The sequence below is a fragment of the Rhinopithecus roxellana genome, chromosome 10, assembly GCF_007565055.1.
Source record: "Rhinopithecus roxellana isolate Shanxi Qingling chromosome 10, ASM756505v1, whole genome shotgun sequence".
In the NCBI taxonomy this organism is placed as follows: Eukaryota; Metazoa; Chordata; class Mammalia; order Primates; family Cercopithecidae; genus Rhinopithecus; species Rhinopithecus roxellana.
The window spans coordinates 139592884-139617293 of NC_044558.1; the positions used below are offsets into that span (position 1 = coordinate 139592884).

The 24410-nt window shown below is 40.7% G+C and overlaps 1 protein-coding gene across 5 annotated transcripts in view; it reads left to right on the forward strand.

The window, feature by feature from the left end:
* The window catches only part of FGD4 (FYVE, RhoGEF and PH domain containing 4), a 269124-nt gene that overhangs the window by 125975 nt on the left and 118739 nt on the right, over window positions 1–24410 (forward strand). Inside the window, exon 1 of one of the 5 annotated variants that reach the window (XM_030939320.1) lies at window positions 15594–15772. The exons of the other annotated variants lie outside the window; for them this stretch is intronic. Coding sequence (XP_030795180.1) covers window positions 15682–15772 — 91 coding nt within the window. The 5' untranslated portion in view covers window positions 15594–15681. Of the gene's footprint in view, window positions 1–15593; window positions 15773–24410 lie in introns of those variants that run through there. 5 annotated transcript variants of the gene reach the window in all.

Below are 24410 nucleotides of genomic sequence, written 5' to 3' on the forward strand. Positions count from 1 at the left end.
TAGTTGATGTCCCAGAATCAAACTACAGGATTAGGTAGTCTTCGTATCTAGACTGATGTGTAGAAGATATGCCAGGCACGGCTGCTTGCTCCTGTAATCCTAGAATTTTGAGAGGCCAAGGCAGGAGGATCGCTTGAGCCCAGGAGTTTGAGACCAGCCTGGGCAACAAGATGAAACCCTGTCTCTACAAAAAAATTAGCTTCGCATGATGGCATGTGCCTGTAGTCCCAGCTACTTGGGAGGCTAAGATGGGAGGATCACTTGAGCCTGAGAAGTTGAGGCTGCACTGAGCCAAGACCGTGCCGCTGCACTCCAGTCTGGGTGACAGAATGAGACCCTGTCTCAAAAAAAAAAAAGTTTTGGAAAAATTCAACTTGAAATCGTTTTGGAGATTCCCCGCCACCCAGCCTCCAATATCGTTAGTGTTTTTTTGCATGTAACATTTACTGTTTATTCCGCCTACTTTCTGCCATCATCATAGTTTTCACATTGGTGCTATAGCATATTTATGTCAGCTTTATGACTTACTAAGTTTTAGGACTAACTTCAGGATTGACATGTGTAGATGACATGTACGAGATTCTTGTGAAAGACTATCTGTCTAGGAACATGACTACTGCTTACATTCTAGGAAATGCCTTCTATGGAGCAATGTTCTATGAAGGGTGGTGTGCCCTACAGTGTGCAAAAGATGAACGCTTGGAGAGCAGGAAGCACATACTAGACCTTGGAGTTCAAAACCAGCCTGACCAACACAGAAAAACCCCGTCTCTACTAAAAATACAAAATTAGCCGGGCGTGGTGGCACATGCCTGTAATCTCAGCTACTTGGGAGGTTGAGGCAGGAGAATCGCTTGAACCGGTAGGCGGAGGTTGTGGTGAGCCAAGATAGCGCTATTGCACTCCAATCTGGGCAACAAGAGTGAAACTCCGTCTCAAAAAACAACAACAACAAACCAGCCCTAGCATTCCTAATATTTTTATTCTTTTTCTGGTACTTTTTTTCCATCTATGTGTCAGATACATCTAATCTATATGGTATATGTGTGGAATTCTGAGGAGAGAGAGTGGACAATGCAAGCTCACTTGTCTGTTTTTGTGTCCATGGCATTTTAGATAGTGGAATTCTGGCAATACTTGGTAATAAGTGACCACAAACATAAGTTAATTAATGGCACGAGGCCGGGCGCGGTGGCTCAAGCCTGTAATCCCAGCACTTTGGGAGGCCGAGGCGGGCGGATCACGAGGTCAGGAGATCGAGACCATCCTGGCTAACACTGTGAAACCCCGTCTCTACTAAAAAATACAAAAAACTAGCCGGGCGAGGTGGCGGGCGCCTGTAGTCCCAGCTACTGGGAGGCTGAGGCAGGAGAATGGCGGTAACCCCGGGAGGCGGAGCTTGCAGTGAGCTGAGATCCGGCCACTGCACTCCAGCCCGGGCGACAGAGCGAGACTCCGTCTCAAAAAAAAAAAAAAAAAAAAAAAAAAAAAAAAATTAATGGCACGATACTTAAACAAGATGTGACTAAAGATATTGCATCTTTTTCTTTACAAAAAAAAAAAAAAAAAAAAAAAAGGGCCGGGCACGGTGGCTCATGCCTGTAATCTCAGCACTTTGGGAGGCTGAGGCAGGCAGATCACCTGATGTTGGGAGGTCGAGACCAGCCTGACCAACATGGAGAAATTCGTCTCTACTGAAAATACAAAAATTAGCCGGGTGTGGTGGTGCATGCCTGTAATCCCAGCTAGTCGGGAGGCTGAGGCAGGAGAATCGCTTGAACCTGCGAGGCAGAGGTTGCAATGAGCCCGAGATCATGCCATTCACTTCAGCCTGGGCAACAAGAGCAAAACTCCATCTCAGAAAAAAAAAAAAAAAAAAAAAAAAAAACCCTGCCCCCTACCCCCGCCATGTGCCCATTTGCTAACTTTCATGTGAAGACAAGTGTCTGTCAGTAAATATTTTAGCAGGTTCTTACTTAGCAGATATATTTGGAAAACACAGTCTGTCCCTTTGAGGTACAGGTAACATTTGAATGAGTTAGAAAGTAACTGCAATCAGGAGCAGCAGAAAAGTACACTATAGACAGAGTATTTCTGAAATGATTGGAAATGTTCCATTATTGTGTAATTTTATCACTACAATGGATGTATCTTTTATTTTTAAAATCTTATTTTTAAAAAAGCTTTTTTCTGCAAGTATACTCAAACTTACATACAGATCTTTTTAACTATCTTTTAAAGTCTTTGGCCAGGTACACTGGCTCACACCTGTAACTCCCAGCAATTTGGGAGGCTGAGGCAGGAGGATCACTTGAGGCCAGGAGTTCGAGACCAGCCTAGGCAACACAGCAAGACCATGCCTCTGCTTAAAACTAAAATTTCTTTTTAAATAAACAAATACAACAGCTTTAAAGAGATTTTAAATGTTTTCGAGTTTTAGCATTTACCTTAAAAGATTTTTAAAAAACAAGCAGATTCAGTCACATTGTTCTCTTAACAATAATATTTTTACCTTTACCTTGCCCTATTTTAAGTTCTATTGTGGGGTTTTTTTTTTTTTTTGAGATGGAGTCTCGCTCTGTCACCCAGGCTGGAGTGCAGTGGTGTGATCTTGGCTCACTGCAAACTCTGCCTCCCAGTTGCATGCCATTCTCCTGCCTCAGCCTCCCAAGTAGCTGGGACTACAGGCGCCCGCCACCACACCGGCTAATTTTTTGTATTTTTAGTAGAGATGGGGTTTCACTGTGTTAGCCAGGATTGTCTGGATATCCTGACCTCATGATCCGCCTGCCTCGGCTTCCCAAAGTGCTGGGATTACAGGCGTGAGCCACCACGCCCAGCCTATTTTTGTGTTTTAAAGTGTGTATCTTAATGCAGGAATGCTTGTATTTAACTCACACCTACACTGTGTGTGGATATACATACTAGGGGGTCCATGCCCAGGTTTTATTCTGATAGGGATGTGCCCTCAAAAAGTTTAGAGATAAAGTATTCTAGAAAGCCTTCTCTTACCCTCTGCTCTGGAGCTCCAGCAGTCACAGAGCCTCAGCCAAACTCGTCGATTACTATTTTGCTTGTCTGCTCTCCCTTTGGTTCCTCGAGATGGAACTATTTAATGAGATTGTGTAAAGTGTTTGAAACAATGTGCATGGGACCCATAATAATGAACAGGACAGACACGGTCCCTGTCCTGTAGAAGCTTTGGACATGGTAGGGAAGACATGCTAAAAAAGGACATTGCAGGCCAGGCGCGGTGGCTCATGCCTGTAATCCCAGTACTTTGGGAGTCCGAGGCGAGCGGATCACGAGATCAAGAGATTGAGACCAGCCTGGCCAACATGGCAAAACCCTGTCTCTACTTAAAATACAGAAATTAGCTGGCATGCCTGTAATTCCAGCTACTCGTGAGGCTGAGGCAGGAGAATCCCTTGAACCAGGGAATCGGAGGTTGCAGTGAGCCAAGATCGTGCCACTGCACTCCAGCCTGGGACAGAGTGAGACTCCGTCTCAAAAAATAAAAAAAGGACATTGCCTGAATATTTAATTACATTTGTGTGGAAGTATTCAAAGGAAACCCACAGGGAATAATTATACTTATTCATATGTAGAGACCTTAAGGTCACAGGAAGTGAAAAAGCTGGTGTGACTGAAGTGATGGGCAGGACTTTATAAAAAATTCCCAAGTCCCTAACAATGTGTCCCATATAGTATATTGAGTCCCAATTAGGGGCTCAGTAATTCTTTGTAAATAAACAAATACAACATCTTTAGAAGGGATTTTAAATGTTTTTGAGTTTTAGCATTTACTTTAAAAAATATTGTTTTCTATTTTGCCATAGTTTACTCTAATTTCTACTGTTTTAAACTCGAATCCTTACCCATTTGTGGCAAATAACATTTGCCTCTGCTATCCCGTGCAGAAGATGAAGATAAGCCATACTCCCTGAACAGTGAACTGTTTACAAGATTATTTATCTTAAGTTCCACTACTAATGAACTGTTGTGTCTTAAAGCCTATGTAGATATTTTATAATCCTTAGCATAGTACTGAAGAACTGTTTCAACATGATTACTAAAGTTGACAATATATAGATTGCCAGAATAATAATTAGAAAATTCCAAATAAATAAATGTGTAATTTATTTAGTACCCATTTAAAAGTGCATATGATGGAAATGAGCTATTTTTTTAAAAATTAGTTCCTTTTTTATCTTTGACCTTATTTCCTACCACAAATTCAGTAACTTATGAAGATATTTAAAAGCTGACTAAATTTGGATCTACTAATATTCTCTTTTTTCCTTGGAATTTTATTACTGTAATATACTTCTGAGATTGTATTAAAAAAGAAAGTTCTGAGATTATATTAAAAAAGAAACTGCATGTGTAAGATTATCATTATCTGTGGTGGGTGGGGGTGGATACGTAGAGGGGATGATTTGCAAAAGACAGGAAGATCCTCGTTATATTTAGGGTATCTTTTCTTTCTACATTCTGAATTTGGCCTTTAAGAATATTTGGTCCAACACAAAAGGCCCAAATCACTGCTGTTACCCAGGAAGCTGTGCATTAGGGTCTTGGGGGAAGGAGGACAATAATTAGAAGAAATTTGGATCAGGCAGCTCATCAAAAAATAGAGAAATGGGCCAGGCGCGTGGCTCACGCCTGTAATCCTAGCACTTGGGGAGGCCGAGGCGGGTGGATCATGAGGTCAGGAGATGGAGACCATCCTGGCTAACACGGTGAAACCCTGTCTCTACTAAAAATACAAGAAAATTAACCAGGCATGGTGGTGGGTGCCTGTAGTCCCAGCTACTCGGGAGGCTGAGGCAGGAGAATGGCGTGAACCTGGGAGGTGGAGCCTGCAGTGAGCCAAGATCGCGCCACTGCACTCCAGCCTGGGTGATAGAGTGAGACTCCATCTCAAAAAAAAAAAAAAAAAAAAAAAGAGAAATGAAAGCCTTCCTTCTTTTCTCTGAAGTTAGTAGCAAGTAACTGGCTGTACTTTATCCTTTGTCTGACCTGGCAGGGGCAGAACCAACATTTTATTTTCTTTAAGTCTCAGAGGAGCCTTTTCTGGAAGCTGCATGGTTATTTCAAAGTTGGAAAAAATAATAGGTTCCTGTGGAAATTTATGAAAACATTTTTCTTGACTTCCTTCTCAAAACCTTGGGTGATTGATAGAGGGAGCATGGTTTAGGAGCCATATTTTGAAAGCAAAGTGGCAAGAGATGAGGGGTAGAGCCTTCAGGCTTTCTGTGAAATTAAGATTGCGTTCTAAGTGCAGTATGCAGCCACTGAGGCTTTTGGCAGGCACTGATGAACACTTCTGTAAACCACAGTGAAGTCTGCAAGTCTGCCGCCAATTTCCTTTCTACAAAGCCTGAAATAATATCCTTTCCCTCCTTATAATGCCTAATGAAATCCTACTTATCCTTCAATGTAAAGTTCAAGCTTCCCTTCTTCAGTGAAGGAGGTAGTTATCTAGACATTTAGGAAGGAGAGCATGAACTGAAAAGGGAACCTTCTGCATAGTGGAGTAACTGTAAACCCCCTCCTGGCTCACTTCCTCAGAGCAGAGAGTGAAAAAAGAGAACACAGAGGAATAGTGCAAGCAGTGGAGTGTCTATCATAGAGTTGACTAAGCATGAGCATACAAGTTGGGATGCAAGGAGAGGCTGCTGAGGTTGGGGAGCATAAATTTATGGCAGAGAATGTTTGCAATTTTTGAAAGTGTGATAAAATATGTATGACATTTACTATTTTGAATATTTTTAACTGTGTGGTTCTGTGGCATTAAATACATTTATGTTGTAGTCCAGCTACCACCACCATCCATCTTTAGAACTTTTTCCTCCTTCCCAACTGAAACTCTGTACTCATTCAATTAATGTAGTAGTTTTAAGCTAGCAATACATGATAACCTTAGAATTAGAACTGGTGGACAGAGGACTGTGTCATGGTAGGTATGGATGAAAGAGATGTGGTTAAAGGACTCTAAATGCTACACAAAGCATTTACTGTTTGCAGGTGGATGAAGCTGAGGGACTGATAAGGAGGGATGAGGCAGAGAAGAGAAATAAACTTGTATCTGGTTGCATTTAAGTGAATGATTCACATTCAGAAAATACATAGCTCTGGGCCGGGTGCGGTGGCTCATGCCTGTAATCCCAGCACTTTGGGAGGCCAAGGTGGGCAGATCACGAGGTCAGGAGATCGAGACCATCCTGGCTAACACGGTGAAACCCTGTCTCTACTAAAAATACAAAAACAAAATTAGCCGGGTGTTGTGGCGGGCACCTGTAGTCCCGGCTACTTGGGAGGCTGAGGCTGGAGAATGGCGTGAACCCGGGAGGTGGAGCTTGCAATGAGCTGAGATCTCGCCACTGCACTCCAGCCTGGGCGACAGAGCGAGACTCCATCTCAAAAAAAAAAAAAAAAAGAAAATACATAGTTCTTCCGGTATGAATAGCCACCTGGCATTGATCTACTGGAATCCAAAGAAATTAATAGTAAAAATAATAATGATTATAATTAAACACCATGTTTGTTCTTAGAAGTAAGATAAATTGGCCGGACGTGGTGGTTCATGCCTGTAATCCCAGCACTTTGGGAGGCTGAGGCAGGCGGATCACGAGGTCAGGAGATCGAGACCATCCTGGCCAACACGATGAAACCCCATCTCTGCTAAAAATACAAAAAATTAGCTGGGCGTGGTGGCAGGCGCCTGCAGTCCCAGCTACTTGGGAGGCTGAGGCAGGAGAATTGCTTGAATCCATGAGGCAGAGGGTGCAGTGAACTGAGATTGCACCACTGCACTCCAGCATGGGCGACAGAGGGAAACTGTCTTAAAAAAAAAAAAAGATAAATTACCTGGAATTAGTATAAAAGCAAAATTTGATAAGAGACAACAGATTTGGAGAAAATATTTGTGATATGAACTCCTTCAAAGACAGCTATAATTCAGTTAAACAAACAAAAAAATATGTGGCCGGGCACGGTGGCTCATGCCTGCAATCCCAGCACTTTGGGAGGCCAAGATGGGAGGACTGCTTAAGCTTAGGAGTTTGAGACTATCCTGGACAACATAGGGAGACTCTGTCTGTACAGAAACATGAAAAATTAGCTGGGCATGGTGACACGTGCCTGTAGTCTCAGCTACTTAAGAGGCTGAGGTGGGAGGATTGCTTGAGCATGGGAGGTCAAGGCTGCAGTGAGCTGTGATCATACCACTGTGATCCACCTGGGTGACAGAGTGAGACTCTGTTTAAAAAAACAAACAAATAAACAAAAAAGAGCGCAGAGATTACAGAAGTTTTTTTAGAAAAATGGCTAATAAATATTTATAAACATAGAAATTGTTGATTAGGAAAATACAAAATTTAAACAATGAAGTGCTGTTGTTTAGTATGAAATATTTTATGCATAATAAGTTGTGTGTGTATGTATATATCTCTAAAGATTGTTTAAAGAACAAGAGCAAAACAGACTTTAAGAATTAGGATGTTACCAATACCTTTGAAGCCCCTGTGTTCTTCCTTTTTCTACTGTGCCTCCCCACCAGAGGTATCTGCCATCCTGAAATTGTTGTCTAGTGTACCTTTGCTTTTCTCCCTCTCCAGAATGAGGGTTTTGTGACCCAACAATCAGATTAGAGTCCTGCCTTGTGCGGGTGCAAGGAGGGCAAAGAGAGATTATTTTCTGAGGTGTAAAGTACCCCAGCCTCATAACAAGGCTGTGAGAGTTATGAACCAGAACTGTGGACAAAAGTCATAACATCACACCACATATGGTTATGTGTCTATAACAACATTTTGGAATATTTTAAAACTGCATACTATATACAACTGGAATTGTGCTTTATTCTGTGTACTTTATTCATTCCACATTGTTTGTGAGAATGGCCTATGTTGATGTGTAGCTGTAGTTCATTTAACTCAGATACAGTATTACATCACATAAATATACTATAAATTTACTTATCCATACTCTGTCAACTAAGAGTAAAGATTTTTAAAATTAATAATCTAGTGTAGATTAATGGTAAAGGGCAGAGAGGATATATATTGATATCATCCCTTGCAAGGTAAAGTTTTCAGTAAGGTACCAAAATTTAAAATTCATACACCATTGAGCTGTCAAGTCCACATCTAGTAATCTATCCAAAAAAAATTTGTGCAAATATAGAGAAATTTACTAGGGTGCTCTTTTAAAAAAGTAATAAAATTATGTTTGTTAATTAAATTAAATGAATTACAATAGAACTAAACCATGGAATATTATGCAGTGTTTAATGTCAGGCTGATCGATACATATACGTTGAAGGGTGTCTGACAGGAAGCCTAGCCTATGGAATGCTGACAGGAGCAGTGAACGAGGATGGTGAGCTCCCTTTGCAGTCCTGCCCCCACTTGACCAGGGGCACCACACACATCCAGTATCGGTTTCTTCCCAGAGCCTGGCCAGGCATCTTTCTCTTTTTTTTTTTTTTTTTTTTTTGAGATAGAGTCTCACTCTGTCGCCCAGGCTGAAGTACAGTGGTGCAATCTCGGCTCACTGCAACCTCCGCCTCCTTGGTTCAAGCAATTCTCCTGCCTCAGCCTCCCGAGTAGCTGGGACTACAGGCATCTGTCACCATGCCCAGCTAATTTTTGTATTTTTAGTAGAGGCAGCGTTTCACCATGTTGGTGAGACTGGTCTCGAGCTCCTGACCTCAAGTGATCCGCCTGCCTCGGCCTCCCAAAGTGCTGGAATTACAGGCATGAGCTACTGCACCCAGCCCCAGACATCTCAAGTATAACAATAAAATCCTAATCCTTAACATGGTATCTTGTTGGAAGTCATCATCTGTGTCATGGTTATCTTAGTTTTGTTTTTTTTTTCCCCTTCTTTCTTTTTTGAGACGGAATCTCACCCTGTCACCAGGCTAGAATGCAGTGGCACGATCTCAGCTCACTGCAGACTTCGCCTCCTAGATTCAAGTGATTTCCCTGCTTCAGCCTCCTGAGTAGCTAGGACTACAGTTGTGCCACCACGCCCAGCTAATTGTTGTATTTTTAGTAGAGGTGGGGTTTCACCGAGTTGACCAGGATGGTCTCGATCTCCTGACCTCATGATACACCCGCCTCGTCCTCCCAAAGTGCTGGGATTAACAGGTGTAAGCCACTGCACCCAGCCTATCTTAGTATTTTAATGTAGTAAGTCGACCACGGTGAGGGAAAATGCTGAAAGAGGAAATATTACCAACTGAAATCCTTATAGATAAGATCAGAGAGATTGTAAATTGGGGTTTAGGGATCAATTTCCTAATTTATATTAGTATAATGTTTTTATTCTCTAGTATTATGTATTTTTTGGTGGAAGAGGATCAAGGGAGGATGACATCACAGATAAAATTTCCTTTTTCTTTTTCCTTTTTTTTTTGGTGGCAATCTTGCTCTGTCACCCAGGCTGGAGTTCAGTGGTGTGATCTCAGGTTACTGCAACCTCTGCCTCAGCCTCCCAAGTAGCTGGGATTTAAGCACACCTGGCTGATTTTTGTTTTTCTTTTTTAGTAGAGACAGGGTTTCACCATATTGTCCAGCCTGGTCTCAAACTCCTGGACTCAACCGATCCTTCCGCTTCAGCCTCCCAGAGTGCTGGGATTACAGGCGTGAGCCACTGAGCTGGGCTGGTAAGATTTCTTCTTAACAGTACTAAGTTGTCACTGAGCGTGTGTGGGTTGGGGGATTGGTTCCAGGACCACAACCCTCATATCGAAATCTGTGCTTGCACAAGTCTCTTATATAAAATGGCATAGTGTTTGCATATAACCTACGCACATCCTTGCTTACACTTTTTTTTTTTTTTTTTGAGACAGAGTCTCGCTTTGTCACCCAGGCTGGAGTGCAGTGGCGTAATCTCAGCTCACTGTAACCTCTGCCTCCCAGTTTCAAGCAATTCTCCTGACTCAAGCCTCCTGAGTACCTGGGATTACAGGTGCGCACCACCATGCCTGGCTTACTTTTTGTATTTTTAGTAGAGACGAAGTTTCACCATGTTGACCAGGCTGGTCTCAAACTCCTGACCTCAGGCAATCTGCCTGCCTCGGCCTCCCAAAATGCTGAGATTACGAGTGTGTGCCACTGCACTGGCCCTTCCCTTATACTTTAAATCGTCTCATAATATTTAATACGGTGCAACGTAAACACTATGCAAATAGTTATATTTTTTAAATTTTTATTTTTTTATTGTTGTATTGTTTTTATTTGAAATCGTATTTGAATATTTTTGATCCACAGTTGCTTGCACCTGCAAATGCAGAAACCTTGAATGTGGAGGCCAGCTGTACTCTGTGTGTGTGTGACTATAAGTGAACATATAACTAAAGAGGTGATAGAAAACTTTTTTTATTAATTATTTTTAATTAAAAAAAAGATGTTCAAGGATAATAGATTTGCTTTGAAGATTTGTACCAAAATGGCTTGGTACAAAAATATTCAGGCAATAGGATTTACTTGGCATACATTCAAGAATTTCTATGCCTCATTTTATTAAGCCTCAGAGACATGCAAAATGGAAATTATGCATCTTTTTTTTTTTCTTCCTTTTCTTTTTGATACGGAGTCTCACTCTGTTGCCAGGCTGGAGTGCAGTGACACAGCCTCGGCTCACTGCAATATCCATCTCCTGGATTCAAGCAATTCTCCTGCCTTAGCCTCCCAAGTAGCTGGAACTACAGGTGTGCACCACCACGCCCAGTTAATTTTTGTATTTTTAGTAGATATGGGGTTTCACCATGTTGGCCAGGATGGTCTCCATCTCTTAACCTCGTGATCCACCCGCCTCGGCCTGCCAATGTGCTGGGATTACAGGCGTGAGTCACCACGCCCGGCCTACTTCCATTATGTTTTCCTACTCCATTTTCTATATTATCTGTTAGTTAAATACTAACATTTACTAGGAATAACTTTCCTGTTACTTTTTTGCTAGTATGTGCTTATTTGTACATAATTTATTAAAGCTGACATTGCCGGCCGGGCGCGGTGGCTCACGCCTGTAATCCCAGCACTTTGGGAGGCTGAGGCGGTTGGATCATGAGTTCAGGATTCCAAGACCAGTCTGACCAACATGGTGAAACCCCATCTCTACTAAAAATACAAAAATTAGCCAGGCGTGGTGGCGCTTGCCTGTAATCCCAGCTGCTCAGGAGGCTGAGGCAGGAGAATCACTTGAACCTGGGAGGCGGAGGTTGCAGTGAGCCAAAATTAAGCCACTTCACTCCAGCCTAGTTGACAGGGTGAGACTCTGTCTAAAAATAAAAAAATTAAAAAAAAATAAATAAAGCTGACATTGCCAATGGTATGTTAGGTTAATTGGGAAGTCTTCAATTATATGACAGCTAATGTGCCAGTTAGGTTTAAATAAAAATGCTAAGCCAAACAACTTAGTCTTCCTTTTATTTTTAAACATTGTAGATTTATAGATTTTAATTCAGGAAGTGCAGGTTCCATATAAAATTCTTGATTTCAGATCATTTCCACAGAAAATGGTTAACTATTGAATATAATATAGGTAGGCTTTTATTTAAAATTTTAATATAATGAAAAAACATTGTTATGAAATATCATGTGTGCTGGGCACGGTGGCTCTTGCCTGTAATCACAGCACTTTGAGAGTCTGAGGCAGGCGGATCACTTGAGGTGAGGAGTTCGAGACCAGACTGGCCAACATGGTGAAACCCTGTCTCTACTAAAATGAAAATTAGCCAGGCCCAGTGGCACATGTCTATAATCCCAGCTACTAGAGAAGCTGAGGCATGAGAATTGCTTGAACCCAGGAGGCAGAGGTTGCAGTGAGCTGAGGTCACACCACTGCACTCTAACCTGGGTGACAGAGAGTCCTTCTCAAAAAAAGAAATATCACGTGAATGTTTGGCAGAACTTGGTTAAGTTTCTTATTCAGTGGAATGTGTACAAAAATAACATCTCTACAAGGAGGGAGAAGTGAAAGGATTGGATGATAGCCACTAAGTCTTCAGAGCATGATATCATAAACTTCAGCTTTTACAAACGGACAATGTATGGGGAATTAATTAGATCACTTTTAATAAATTTGCCAAGTTTTTTGTAAATCACAGAAAATGAATTTGTGATTATCTCTACTGTTGACAATGAGAAGTGTAGTGGATATACCAAAAATCATTTAGTGTTGAGTTTACACTATCTATGACAATTAGTTTCCTAGCCTTTTTTTTTTTGAAACAGAGCCTTGCTCTGTCGCCGGGTAGAGTGCAATGCTGCGATCGCAGCTCACTGCACCTCCCCTTTCCGGGTTCAAGCAATTCTCCTGCCTCAGTCTCCTGAGTAGCTGGGACTACAGGCGCACACCACCATGCCCAGCTAATTTTTGTATTTTTAGTAGAGAAAGGGTTTCACCATGTTGGTCAGATGGTCTCGATCTCTTGACCTCATGATCCACCCACCTTGGCCTCCCAAAGTGCTGGGATTACAGGCGTGAGCCACCGCTCCCGGCCCAACTAGCCTCTTTTTTAATGAATGAATTGTTTTTATTTGCTTCTAAATTTTTTTAAAATTAAAAGATAATTTGCATACATTAAAATTCAACCTCTTTAGGGTACAATTCTGAATTTTGACAAATGCATACAGTCATGTAACCACCACCACCACAATGAAGATACAGAACAGTTCCTTCAGTTCCAAAATTCTGTCATGCCCTTTTATGAAAAGTCAGTTCCCTTACCACCAGCCCTGGCAACCTTGGATCTGTTTACTATTCCTATAGGTTTGTCTTTTCCAGAATGTCTCATTTTATCATATATGTGTCGCCCTTTACGTTGGCTTCTTTCTAATGCATATGCAGGTATCTTGCGTTCATCCCTTGTTATTGCTTTGTGGTATGCCATTGTATGGATGTACCACAGTTTGTTTCCCATTCACTACTTGAAGAACAAGTGGGCATTTCTAGTTTTGGGTGATTATGAATAAAGGCTCTGTAAACATTTTTGTCAATGTAAATACTCGTTTTACTTAGGTTAAGTACCTAAGAGTTAGGATTGCTAGCTCATAGGGTAAGTGCATTCCCACCTGGTGAGAAACTGCTATTGCTCCTATTGGGTAGCCTAGAATTTAGTGTTAAGTTTGTGGTAGATGGTGCAGATTATTGCAGATTGTCCACTTGTGGGCAATTGAGAGTCAGTCATAATTGTTATGTTTTATTTTAGTTACCACTTTCTCCTGCAAGCCATGTTTTGATTTCTGGCCTTCATCTATAAAGATTCAAAAGTGAATACAGTAGTGTCCCGTTTTCCACAGGGGATGTATTCTGAGACCCTAGTGGATGCCTGAAACTGCATATAGTACTGAATAATATATGTACTGTTTTCTCCTTTACATCCATACCTGTAATAAAGTTTAATTTATAAATTAGTCACAGTAAGAGATTAACAGCAATAGCAATAAAATAGAACAATTATAACAATATACTGTAATAAAGATTATGTGAATGTGGTATCTCTCTCAAAATATTGTATGTAATATTTCCAGCCTGAAGTTGATCACAGGTAAAGGGTGACTGCTGTACCATTATATCTTAATTTGTTGTACAACAATGAATTTAATATCTTAATGGTTATCATTGTACTAGCATGAGTGGTCAAGATTTTTAACCTCCTGAACTTAGTTTTCTCTTTTGCAAAATGGTGACAAATTATCACTACCTTACAGAGTGGTATTCTTCTCTAAGATGGTGATAAATTATTACCCTGCAACGAGGACTTTATGAAATTCTACATGGAAAATGCTTAACATAGCAATGGGCACAAAGCACATGTTAGCTTTTTTTTTTTTAAGTGTTTGTTTTAATACCAAACCTGAGATTATAATTTAAACATTGCTATCAAAGCTCAGGAAGTACAGACAGACGCTGGGGCATTTTTGTGACAGGGAAATAGTCTGGTTTTTACATTACTGAAATTTGCCAAGGCTAAGTGGTCTTGGAATCAAACCTAAACAGTTTCTCTGCCACAGTGAAATTTAAACACATATGGGTGGAGTTTGCAAAGGAATTAAAAACAATTCAGGTTTCTTCTCTTTGACTTATTTTCTCCATGTACTATTACCCTATTCTGTATTAGATTAATTGTAAAGCTTATTTATTCATGCCTTATATACACATTTCTATTACTAAAAAAGTACCATTTTCATTAAAATGATTGACAACCCCTGTGTCCTGATGGGGAGCTTGTGTTGAAGTGGGAGAACAAACCCCTCACACCTCATCCTCAGCATTGTATTGGCTCCTGCCTGACATCCATCAGCTCCTAGCAGGCGTGCAATTTACAAGTCCTTTAATCCTCCCCAACCCAGCAATTCACTGCCCCAGTGGCTCTCAAAGTGTGATTCCTGTAGTGAAGGCCCAGGTCAGCAGTGTCACTGTCACCTGGGAGCTTGTTAGAAATGCAAATTATGTGGCCCCACCGTACACTGAATCTGACTTTGATAGGGCAGTCAGTGATGTACATCTTGATAACCCACTAGGTGATTCAAGTGCACACTAGAGCGAGGGAACCACCAGAGAGGAGGGGGTTGGAGAGGTTATTTTCCCCAGTGAGGGAAAATGTCTGTAGCCTGTTAACTCATTATGATTTTATAAATATTTTAATCTGACATTTTCTTTTGTTTGTTTGTTTGTTTTTGAGATGGAGTCTCACTCTGTTGCCCAGGCTGGAGTGCAGTGGTGCAATGTCAGCTCACTGCAACCTCCACCTCCTGGGTTCAAGCGATTCTTCTGCCTCAGCCTCCCAAGTAGCTTGGATTACAGGTACCCCCCACCACGCCCGGCTAATTGTTGTATTTTTGGTAGAGATGGATTTTACCATGTTGGCCAGGCTGGTCTCGAACTCCTGACCTCAGGTGATCCACCCACCTCAGCCTGCTGAAGTGCTGGAATTACAGGCATGAGCCACCATGCCTGGCTTTAATCTGACATTTTCTGATTTTTCAAGGCTATGGGAAATTGTTAATGTACTGATTGAAGTATGTAAAATTATAAAGACAGATAAAAATGAGTAATAAATATTTTACCAGTTAAACTATGTTTTGAAGTAACATATACAACTTGTTTTCCTTAGGAAATATGTATGTAGTAGTTATTAATTCTGTATTATTTAGTCACTGAAATCAATGAGCTGTGCTGGAAAGGAAAACATAAATGGGAAAATGGTATTTGAGGTCATTCAGAATGAGATTTTAACATCTTAAGCTTGTGAATCAGGAATCTGTAACCAACATCTTGGTCCAGGGAAGTAGCCCTGTTAAATAGAAACAAACTGTTTTTCCATTAGCTTTTTAGAGCATTACTAATAGTTAAGGCATTAGTCCATTTAGAAATCACCCTATTCCCAGCTGTACTTTGAATGCTTTTAAAGGTTCCATGTGCCTCAGTTGTTTACTTTACTTTGGTAAATAGAAGGCTCTCTGTGCTCATATACTCCGTCTCATGCAGTGCACTGCAGCAGTTCATCCTCTGGGGAGGTGTGGCATGTTTTGCATGAGGTCGTCCTTGGGCAGTTAAGTTCGAAGAATGCACTGAAGTCATAGTGCATTGGTCTGAGCTCCTGGCAGATCCTGTGTGATCTTCAGCCTCCCCGAGGCTTTACAGCCAGGAGTGAGATTTTATCACATGAACCTTAAAAGAGTAAAGCCAAATATCTTTTTATTAAATCAGAGTGGATTAATTATCAGTATATGTGAAATCATGTCCACTGATCAAGGTAAGTGGTTTCGTTTTCTAGTAGATATATTTTTTTCTTCCCCAGCGTGGGTCACTTTGTAACACGGCATGCTGAGGGATGTAAAAGTGGCAGAGTTTGCTTTTTTTTTAAAAGTTAATAGAGCTCACATTGGTTTTCAACTTCAAGATTAAAATATATGCTGTTGATGGGTTTTGACTCTCCTGGAGGCTTCTTCTGGGCTAACCAGATACAAATGTGTTTGATAGTTATGTTTCTCTGGCTTATTTTTATTAACATAAGTAAAGTTTGGAAATTCAGTCACTGAGGGGAGAAATACAGAGAAAGAAAGGAACAGTTTTCTCTTTTTCCTTCCATTTCTGGTGTGAACAAATGTTAAGAAATATTTACCACTAATCGTTTTTCTAGTGCTACTGCATGGAGCATTGTTCTGTTAAAACAAACAAAAATTCCCACCATCCCAGTCTTGTTTTGGTGAAGTTCGGGGGAGTAAGTACTATTTGTTTTTCCATAAAAGACAACATTGTAGAGATAGGCACGAGTTTGTTTTTTAAAAATTGTTAGTGGTAGTAGTAGTAAGCCACTGTGGTCTCTTTGAATGGTGTAGAGAGTATATTATGAGAAATTGAGTCTTTGAAATAGAAATGTAATTCTACTGTGTGATAGAAATGTAATCATGTGACAGGAAATGTCTGCTAAAAATATTTTTAATAGCTGAAATGGGTTCATTTTGTTTATCTATTTTCCCGTTCGTTTTTGACTGGATATAAGCCTTGCTGAAAAATGTCTACATTGCTGAACAAGATAAACTAAAACTTAGAACCGGCAGCCCTCACAGTTATCAGTATTCTTTCTGATGGTGGTGTGGCTCTTTCCTTCCTTAAGTGTCAGGGGCATACGCTGAGTGTGGAAGCCCAAGGTTGGGGTTGGTGACAGCACTGCCTCGGGAGAGCTGAGGCGCCCCTCCTGCAGCAGCACAGCTGGCTCTGTTCCCAGGTTCTAGTAGCTGTGGGAGGGTTAAGCAGCCCAGTCCATGCCTGCCCCTGCTCCCTCCATCACTCAGGCAGAAGCCTGAATTCTTTTGCAGGCATTCTACCACTCTTGCATCAAGTTTGGAGGTCTTGTGATCTCTCCAAAATTTACCATCATACTCTAAATATGAAATAAATTTTTAAAAATCCTGCAAAAGGGAAGTGTTTTCTCACCCCAAGCAGTGAAGTTTTAGGTTCTCTTTTTCCTGAAATAGCTTCTGTCCCTTCTCATTTCATCTTCAGTTAGAGATGATTGGAGAGACAGTATTCCCTCCTGGAAGGCAGCTCTTAATTAGGGAGGAAAATACTTCTAGAACAGGAAGATGAAGCTTGAGAGGTCAATGTTGATAAACATAGAGAAATTGTTGGCTCTTGTTTTCTGCTTTAATGGACGGTACCCTTTAGAGAGTGGCCACTACAACAGTACGGGCTTTTTAAGTTCCTTTTTAGGTTTTTAAACTGAGAAGATAGTAATATAGCATTTCCTGCCTACACTACTGGATAATTTTGTTAAATCATCTAAGAAAAATTGTAAATATGCATATTTAGTGCACATGTTATTTATAACAGTTTTCTCTTTTTTAAATGACCTGAAAAAACTTCTTTTTCTAAAGCTTATGCTTTCAGGCAAACTCCTTTCATGTGAAAGAAATGAAATATGATGGAGTATGATGAATGACTCAATAGGAAATATTATGCAGTTCTTTGGAAGGATGATAACTTGGTATTCATTTAATAAACATCCAAATGTACGTGTAACCTAAACCGCAAACTAGGATTAAGATTTAAATTTAATCAGTTCTTCTTAGATACTAGAATAGACTTGAGGAGGTCAAGAGTAGATAGGAGGTTCCTGGAATAATCTAAGGAAAAGATGAGTTCATTTATTTCAAAAATAAAAAGGCATTTTCTTAGATGTTTTGTAGACCATCCCTGCCCACTTCCTGAGCCACCTTCTGATAACCTTTACTGTAGGCGCCTTTTTTCTTTATAAAATAATGAGCTAATTTTTATTGGCTGAAGTACATTTATAAATGTCTTCACCCTGGTTTGTGTGTGTTCTCTGATTTATCTCCCACCACAGCACCTGCTAAGCTCTGGCTAGAACAGGTCCTTCCATTTTTATTCCCTGGCGAATTGACGCAGTTAGTTGGTTATATGTTTTAGCAGGCAGAAGGAAAACACTTATGAGAAGAAAAATAGTGTTAATCATAGAATTTGGTCATTCCACATGGTGGTTATTATAATAAAATTTGGCCTGGGGAAAATGGGTCTTTCACCCTCTTAGAGAATAAGTACACACACATTTTTTTTTTTAATTTAAACAAAAAAATAAAAGACTGTGTCACTGTGGTCTTACCTTTTCCATGCCATTATAAAGCAGTTATTTCTTTCTTTCTTCCTTTCTTTTTTTTTTTTTTTTTCTTTTTTTTTGAGACAGAGTCTCGCTCTGTCACCCAGGCTGGAGTACGGTGGCGCTAAGCTCCATCTCCCGGGTTCATGCCATTCTCCTGCCTAAGCCTCCTGAGTAGCTGGGACTACAGGCACCCGCCACCACACCCGGCTAATTTTTCGTATTTTCAGTAGAGATAGGGTTTCACTGTGTTAGCCAGGATGGTCTTGATCACCTGACCTCGTGATCCGCCCAGTCGGCCTCCCAAAGTGCTGGTGGCATGAGCCACCATGCCTGATATAAAGCAGTTATTATTTCTTATGCTCAGTCCCAAAAACCTAGTCTTCCTTGAGTCATTTTTCTCTTACGTACAATCTGGCAACAAATCTTGCTTCAAGATCTATCAAATTGACTATGTCTTGTTGCCTCTACTGCTACTTGCCCTGCTTTAGGTTACCCACAACTTTCCCCTGGATTGGTTCTACTAGTCTCCTATCTACCCTTGACCTCCTGGAGTCCGTTCTCTACCTAACAGCCTGTGTGCACCTCTAAAAACGAAAGACAGATAATTGCCACTTCTCTGCTCGCAGTCCTTCAGTGAATTCCCATCTCTTTCAAAGGAAATCCCCTGTTCTTTCAATGATGTACAAGGCCCTACCTTCTCTAGCCCCTATCCCTACCCCCTTAACTTTCTGACCTCAGCATCAAATATGCTCCCTAGTCTATCCATGTTGTATTCCTTATTTCTCTTTGGACATATCAACTGTGCTTCTACCTTAGGATTTTTGTAGTTTTACACTTTGCTTGGAATGCTAATCCTCAAAATATGTTATGCCTTATTCCCTTCATGTCTACTCAGCTAACACCGTATTAGTGAGATCTCCTTGTCCTCCCTGTATATAGGATATAATAATAGCTTCTCATCTAATAGCACTCCTGTTCCTTCACCCAGCTTTACTTTCTTTATAGCACTTTTTTTTTTTTTTTTGAGACAGGGTCTTTCTGTCATCCAGGCTGGAATGTGGTGGCGCAGTCTTGGCTCACTGTAACCTCTGCCTCTCAGGCTCAAACGATCCTCCCACCTCAGCCTCCATAGTAGCCAGGACTTACAGGCACACACCACCATGCCTGGCTAATTTTTATATTTTTAGTAGAGACATGGGTTTTGCCTTGTTGCCCAGGCAGGTCTCGAACTCCTGAGCTCAAGCAATTCACCCGCCTTGGCTTTCCAAAGTGCTGGGATTACAGGTGTGAGCCACTGTGCCTGGCTCTTCGTAGCACTTTTACCGTTTAGCATGTTGTACAGATTTTTTGTTGTTGTGGTGGTGTTCACTGCTATATTCCTAGGGTCTAGAAAGGTAGCTAATAGTTACTGGGTACTTTGTTAATATTTGTTGATTGAATACATTTCTAATATTCAGTGTCTTTTTCTGTTGGGAAATGTAAAGTAAAATGAGCAGGAATAAAAGAAGTTTAATAAATTATAAATATTTGTAGTGTTCTCCATTTCTTCCCTTCAGTTCTCTTTTAAGAGTAAATATCCTTGCTTGCTAACCTCTAGCGTCTCCCTTGTTGAGCAGCATGTCAATAATGAGTTCTTGCCATTGGAAGTCTCACAGGCCAAGTTGATATAAAGACGTATAAAGAAAGTAAGGAGGGGTTAATGAGACTGGAATCTGTGGCTGAGCCCATACATGATTTTGGATGATGAATTAATGGGCTGTTTTGTAAGACAGAAAAGAGATGACGGAGAAGCTTTAGGGTGTGAAACCAAAAAGTTGGAGCGATACTGTCTGTATGGAGAAAATTGTGGCCAAGATTTTTTGCTATTAAAGATGTACTTAGTCTGGGCGTGGTGGCTCACACCTGTAATCCCAGCACTTTGGGAGGCCGAGGAGGGCGGCTCATGAGATCAGGAGATCGAGACCATCCTGGCTAACATGGTGAAACCCTGTCTCTAGTAAAGATACAAAAAATCAGCTGGGCATGGTAGCATACACCTGTAGTCCCAGCTACTCAGTAGGCTGAGGCAGGAGAATCACCTGAACCCAGGAGGTGGAGGTTGCAGTGAGCCGAGATCCTGCTATTACACTCCAACCTGGGTGACGGAGACTCTGTCTCAAAAAATAAAAAGATAAAAATAAGGCCGGGCGCGGTGGCTCAAGCCTGTAATCCCAGCACTTTGGGAGGCCGAGACAGGTGGATCGCGAGGTCAGGAGATCGAGACCAACCTAGCTAACACGGCGAAACCCCGTCTCTACTAAAAAATACAAAAAACTAGCCGGGTGAGTTGGCGGGCGCCTGTAGTCCCAGCTACTTGGGAGGCTGAGGCAGGAGAATGGCATAAACCCGGGAGGCGGAGCTTGCAGTGAGCTGAGATCCGGCCACTGCACTCCAGCCTGGGCGACAGAGCGAGACTCCGTCTCAAAAAAAAAAAAAAAAGATAAAAATAAATAAAAAAGAGGTACTTAATGTTTTGTATTAATGATGTACTTGCCCCTCTTTTTGTTTTTTCTCTTCCTACATTTAAGTCATTTCACTCTTTGAAATACTCTTGTAGGAGGGTGATAGGAAAAGTAAAAAGATTGAATAAAAAATAATCTAGAAATGTTTCCTTAGTAGTTCCTGTAAGTCTTGATGTGGAATAGAAAACCAGTACATGGGCCAGGCGCGGTGGCTCACATCTGTAATCCCAGCACTTTGAGAGGCCTAGGCGGGTGGATCATCTGAGGTTAGGAGTTCAAGATCAGCCTGACCAACATGGAGAAACCTCGTCTCTCCTAAAAATACCAAATTAGCCGAGCGTAGTGGCACATGCCTGTAATCCCAGCTACTTGGGAGGCTGAGGCAGGAGAATCGCTTGAACCTGGGAGGTGGAGGTTGTGGTGAGCTGAGATCATGTCATTGTACTCCAGCCTGGGCAAGAAGAGCAAAACTCTGTCACAGGAAAAAAAAAAAAAAAAAAGAAAGAAAAACAGTACATGAATTAAAGTGTAAGAATTATTTGTGTGTTTACACTTCATGTAGTTTATTTCCAAATTTATCTAGATAATTGGAAATTGACCTGCATTTTAAAATCTGTAGCAACAGTTAACATTAAAAAAAAAAGTTCCCTTCCCCAAATGCACAGTTAAAATCTGTGAACTGCTGTTTGCTATTTGATAATATACTTGATCTGAATAGTAATTATGCATTATTAGATTACATGACTTCTTAGAAATATGGAATCAATTTTGGCTATAGCAAAAAGAAATTATGCAAAGCTTAAAAATAATTTTGTTATTTTATAAATGTAAGCCCCCAATGACTATCAGTAGAGTTACTGATTTATTAGAAATAGCAAGTTTTTCTCTAATATTGCCCAGTAAAAGTTTTTTTTTTATTTCCATCAGTTACTAATTTAGAGTATAAAATAGCAAAATAAGAAATATCAAGGAAAAAAAGGTATTTCTGGTAACTTTTTATCTAAAATTGACCATTTAGATACGGAGTGGTAACAAGTCCTGCTTAGGGTTAGGACATGTAACTGTATTCACTGTACTCAGTCCTAAAAATTTTGTAATACCTCTACCTTCAAGGAGGTTTAAGTTTGCCTCCCTCATACTCCTCTAAAAGCAGTGACTATGGAAATGTCATAGGAGAGGTACAAAATATGTTTGAAGAATAGAAAAGGAGGAACAACTAACGTTTCATTGATTCAAGGAAATTTCCTCAAAAAAGGTAACATTGGAACTAGATATTGATGAATTTGTTTAAACAAAGACTTTCTGTTTTTTAAGCTAAAAGAACCAACGTATGCAATAGCAGAGAGAAACATATGAAAAGAGAACCGCGCTTTCCAGGAATGGAGAAGATGGGAATGTGGCTAGAGCGTTAGGGCGCATAGTTCCGAGTAGATGGATATTAGGCCCTTCAGGAGATTGACACCTTTTTTTTTTTTTTTTTTTTTTTTGAGACAGCGTTTTGCTTTTGTTGCTCAGGCTGGAGTGCAATGGCATGATCTCGGCTCACCGTAACCTCTGCCTCCTAGGTTCAAGCAATTCTCCTGCCTCAGCCTCCCTAGTAGCTGGGATTACAGGCATGTGCTACCACACCTGGCTAATTTTGTATTTTTAGTAGAGACTGGGTTTCTCCATGTTGGTCAGGCTGGTCTCAAACTCCTGACCTCAGGTGATTCACCCACCTCGGCCTCCCAAAGTGCTGGGATTACAGACATGTGCCGCCACCCCCAGCTAATTTTGTATTTTTAGTAGAGATGGTGTTTCTCCATGTTGGTCAGGCTGGTCTCAAACTCCCGACCTCAGGTGATCCACCCGCCTTGGCCTCCCAAAGTGCTGGGACTGCAGGCGAGATTGATATCTTAATGTGAAGGGTCCTTTATGCAAACTAGAGGTTTTGAGGTTCCCCCTCCCCACTGGGCCTTGCAGTTCCATTAAAGAATTTTAAGCAAGGGAGTAATAAAATTGGTTATATCACTGAATGAATAAAATAGTCAAACTTTTTTTTATAGGAGAAAAATTGTATTAGATGTAGCCAAATATGGCTTATGTAATGCAATTTTAAAATTCAGAATTGGAAAATTGGTTATCTTTGATTAACTGGTTCATTTTATTTTCTTCCTAACTTCTTTCTTCTGTCAGCCAGAAAAAAATATAGGAAATAATGGATAAGCTAGAAGCAGTATTTGCTTTTTAAGTTTTGCATCACTGAAACAATCCCCTACACTGTTAGAAGCCTAACACACAATGCTATTGTGCTCTGGGTCTAGAAAAAATGTGAGGCCTGCTAGTCTGATTCTGCAGCAGGGAGTAAGGAAAGCCAATACTTAACTTTGTGAGCTGCTAACTATTAAATGTTTAGTAAAACGGGGTTTATAGTAATGTTTTTTTGAAATGGAGTCTCACTCTGTTGCCAGGCTGGAGTGCAGTGGCGCAATCTTGCCTCACTGCAACCTCTGCTTCCCGGGTTCAAGTGATTCTCCTTCCTCAGCCTCCTGAGTAGCTGGGATTAGAGGCACCCACCACCACGCCCAGCTAATTTTTGTATTTTTAGTAGAGATGGGATTTTACCACGTTGGCCAGGCTGGTCTCAATCTCCCGACCTCGTGATCCACCCGCCTTGGCCTCACAAAGTGCTGGGAATGCAGGCCTGAGCCACCGTGCCTGGCCAGTAATATTTTTCTTAAAGAGAGAATATCAAAATAAGGAGAGTCAAGAGTAGAGGGTATCACCAAGCCTTTTTCAGAGAGTCACCTAATTTGTTAAGTTTTTCTTAAAATTACCAACCATCAAAAAGAAGAATTTTGATCTATATCTACACCTAAGAGATGTCAGTAGAGCAGTAAAAATATTTCTCTAATTTATAAGTTAAGTAACTTTCCCACAGTCATAAAATAATCGTGTCAAAACCTTTCAACCACTAGTTTTAGTAATCCACCCTGCTTTTTTCCTCAGAAAAAAAAAAATGTACTTCCCAGATAAACATCACCTTGCGTTTCACCGCAGGTCTGGGTGATCCTGACCTTGGAACAAGTGATGGTGCATTTAAAGTAGCAGCTTTTGGGTGACTGGCTGGTCCTGAGGAGTTTTTCCTACTTAGCAGTGTTCATTTTATCTATTACTGCCATGAAGCAAAATACAGGTTTGAAAAGTTGAATGAGCAGTGTTGGTAACTGCAAAACAAAGTGTTGCAACACAGGAGGCTCAGGTAGTTTTAAGCAGATAAAGTCTACAGAAATTAGTTTACAGAAATAGTGTTAGGCTGGGATGTTTTAGCCGCTAGATTTCAGATTTAGAGAAATCAAGTTTAGAAAAATAAACCAGCAAAGTAGTACAAAATTAATAGCAACAATGTCAGGAAGAATTTGCTTCTGAAAAGGATCTATTTTCCCTTTTGTGAAGAGAAACATTTGTTCACCGTTGGTTACTTATGATTGAGATAATTAAAAGCAATTTTATTTGGTTTTAGCAGCCTCCTTGTAAAAACTTATGAAATATTAGGCAGTTTGATTTTCTTCTCCTCTCTGGACCTGCAGATAAATTTGTTGTGAATAAATGGAAAATAGTTTGGCAGTGGGCAGAAGCACGGGAAAAGCCAAGAATCTGGTCGATTTATAAACCAGACATTGTGAATAAATGAGTTGGCTACAGCTCTTAGAAAAAGGCTAACTTTTGCCCTTCAAGTTCTTTTCCTACATCTGTTTTTATTTCTTTCACACTTTATGAAGTCAATAAAA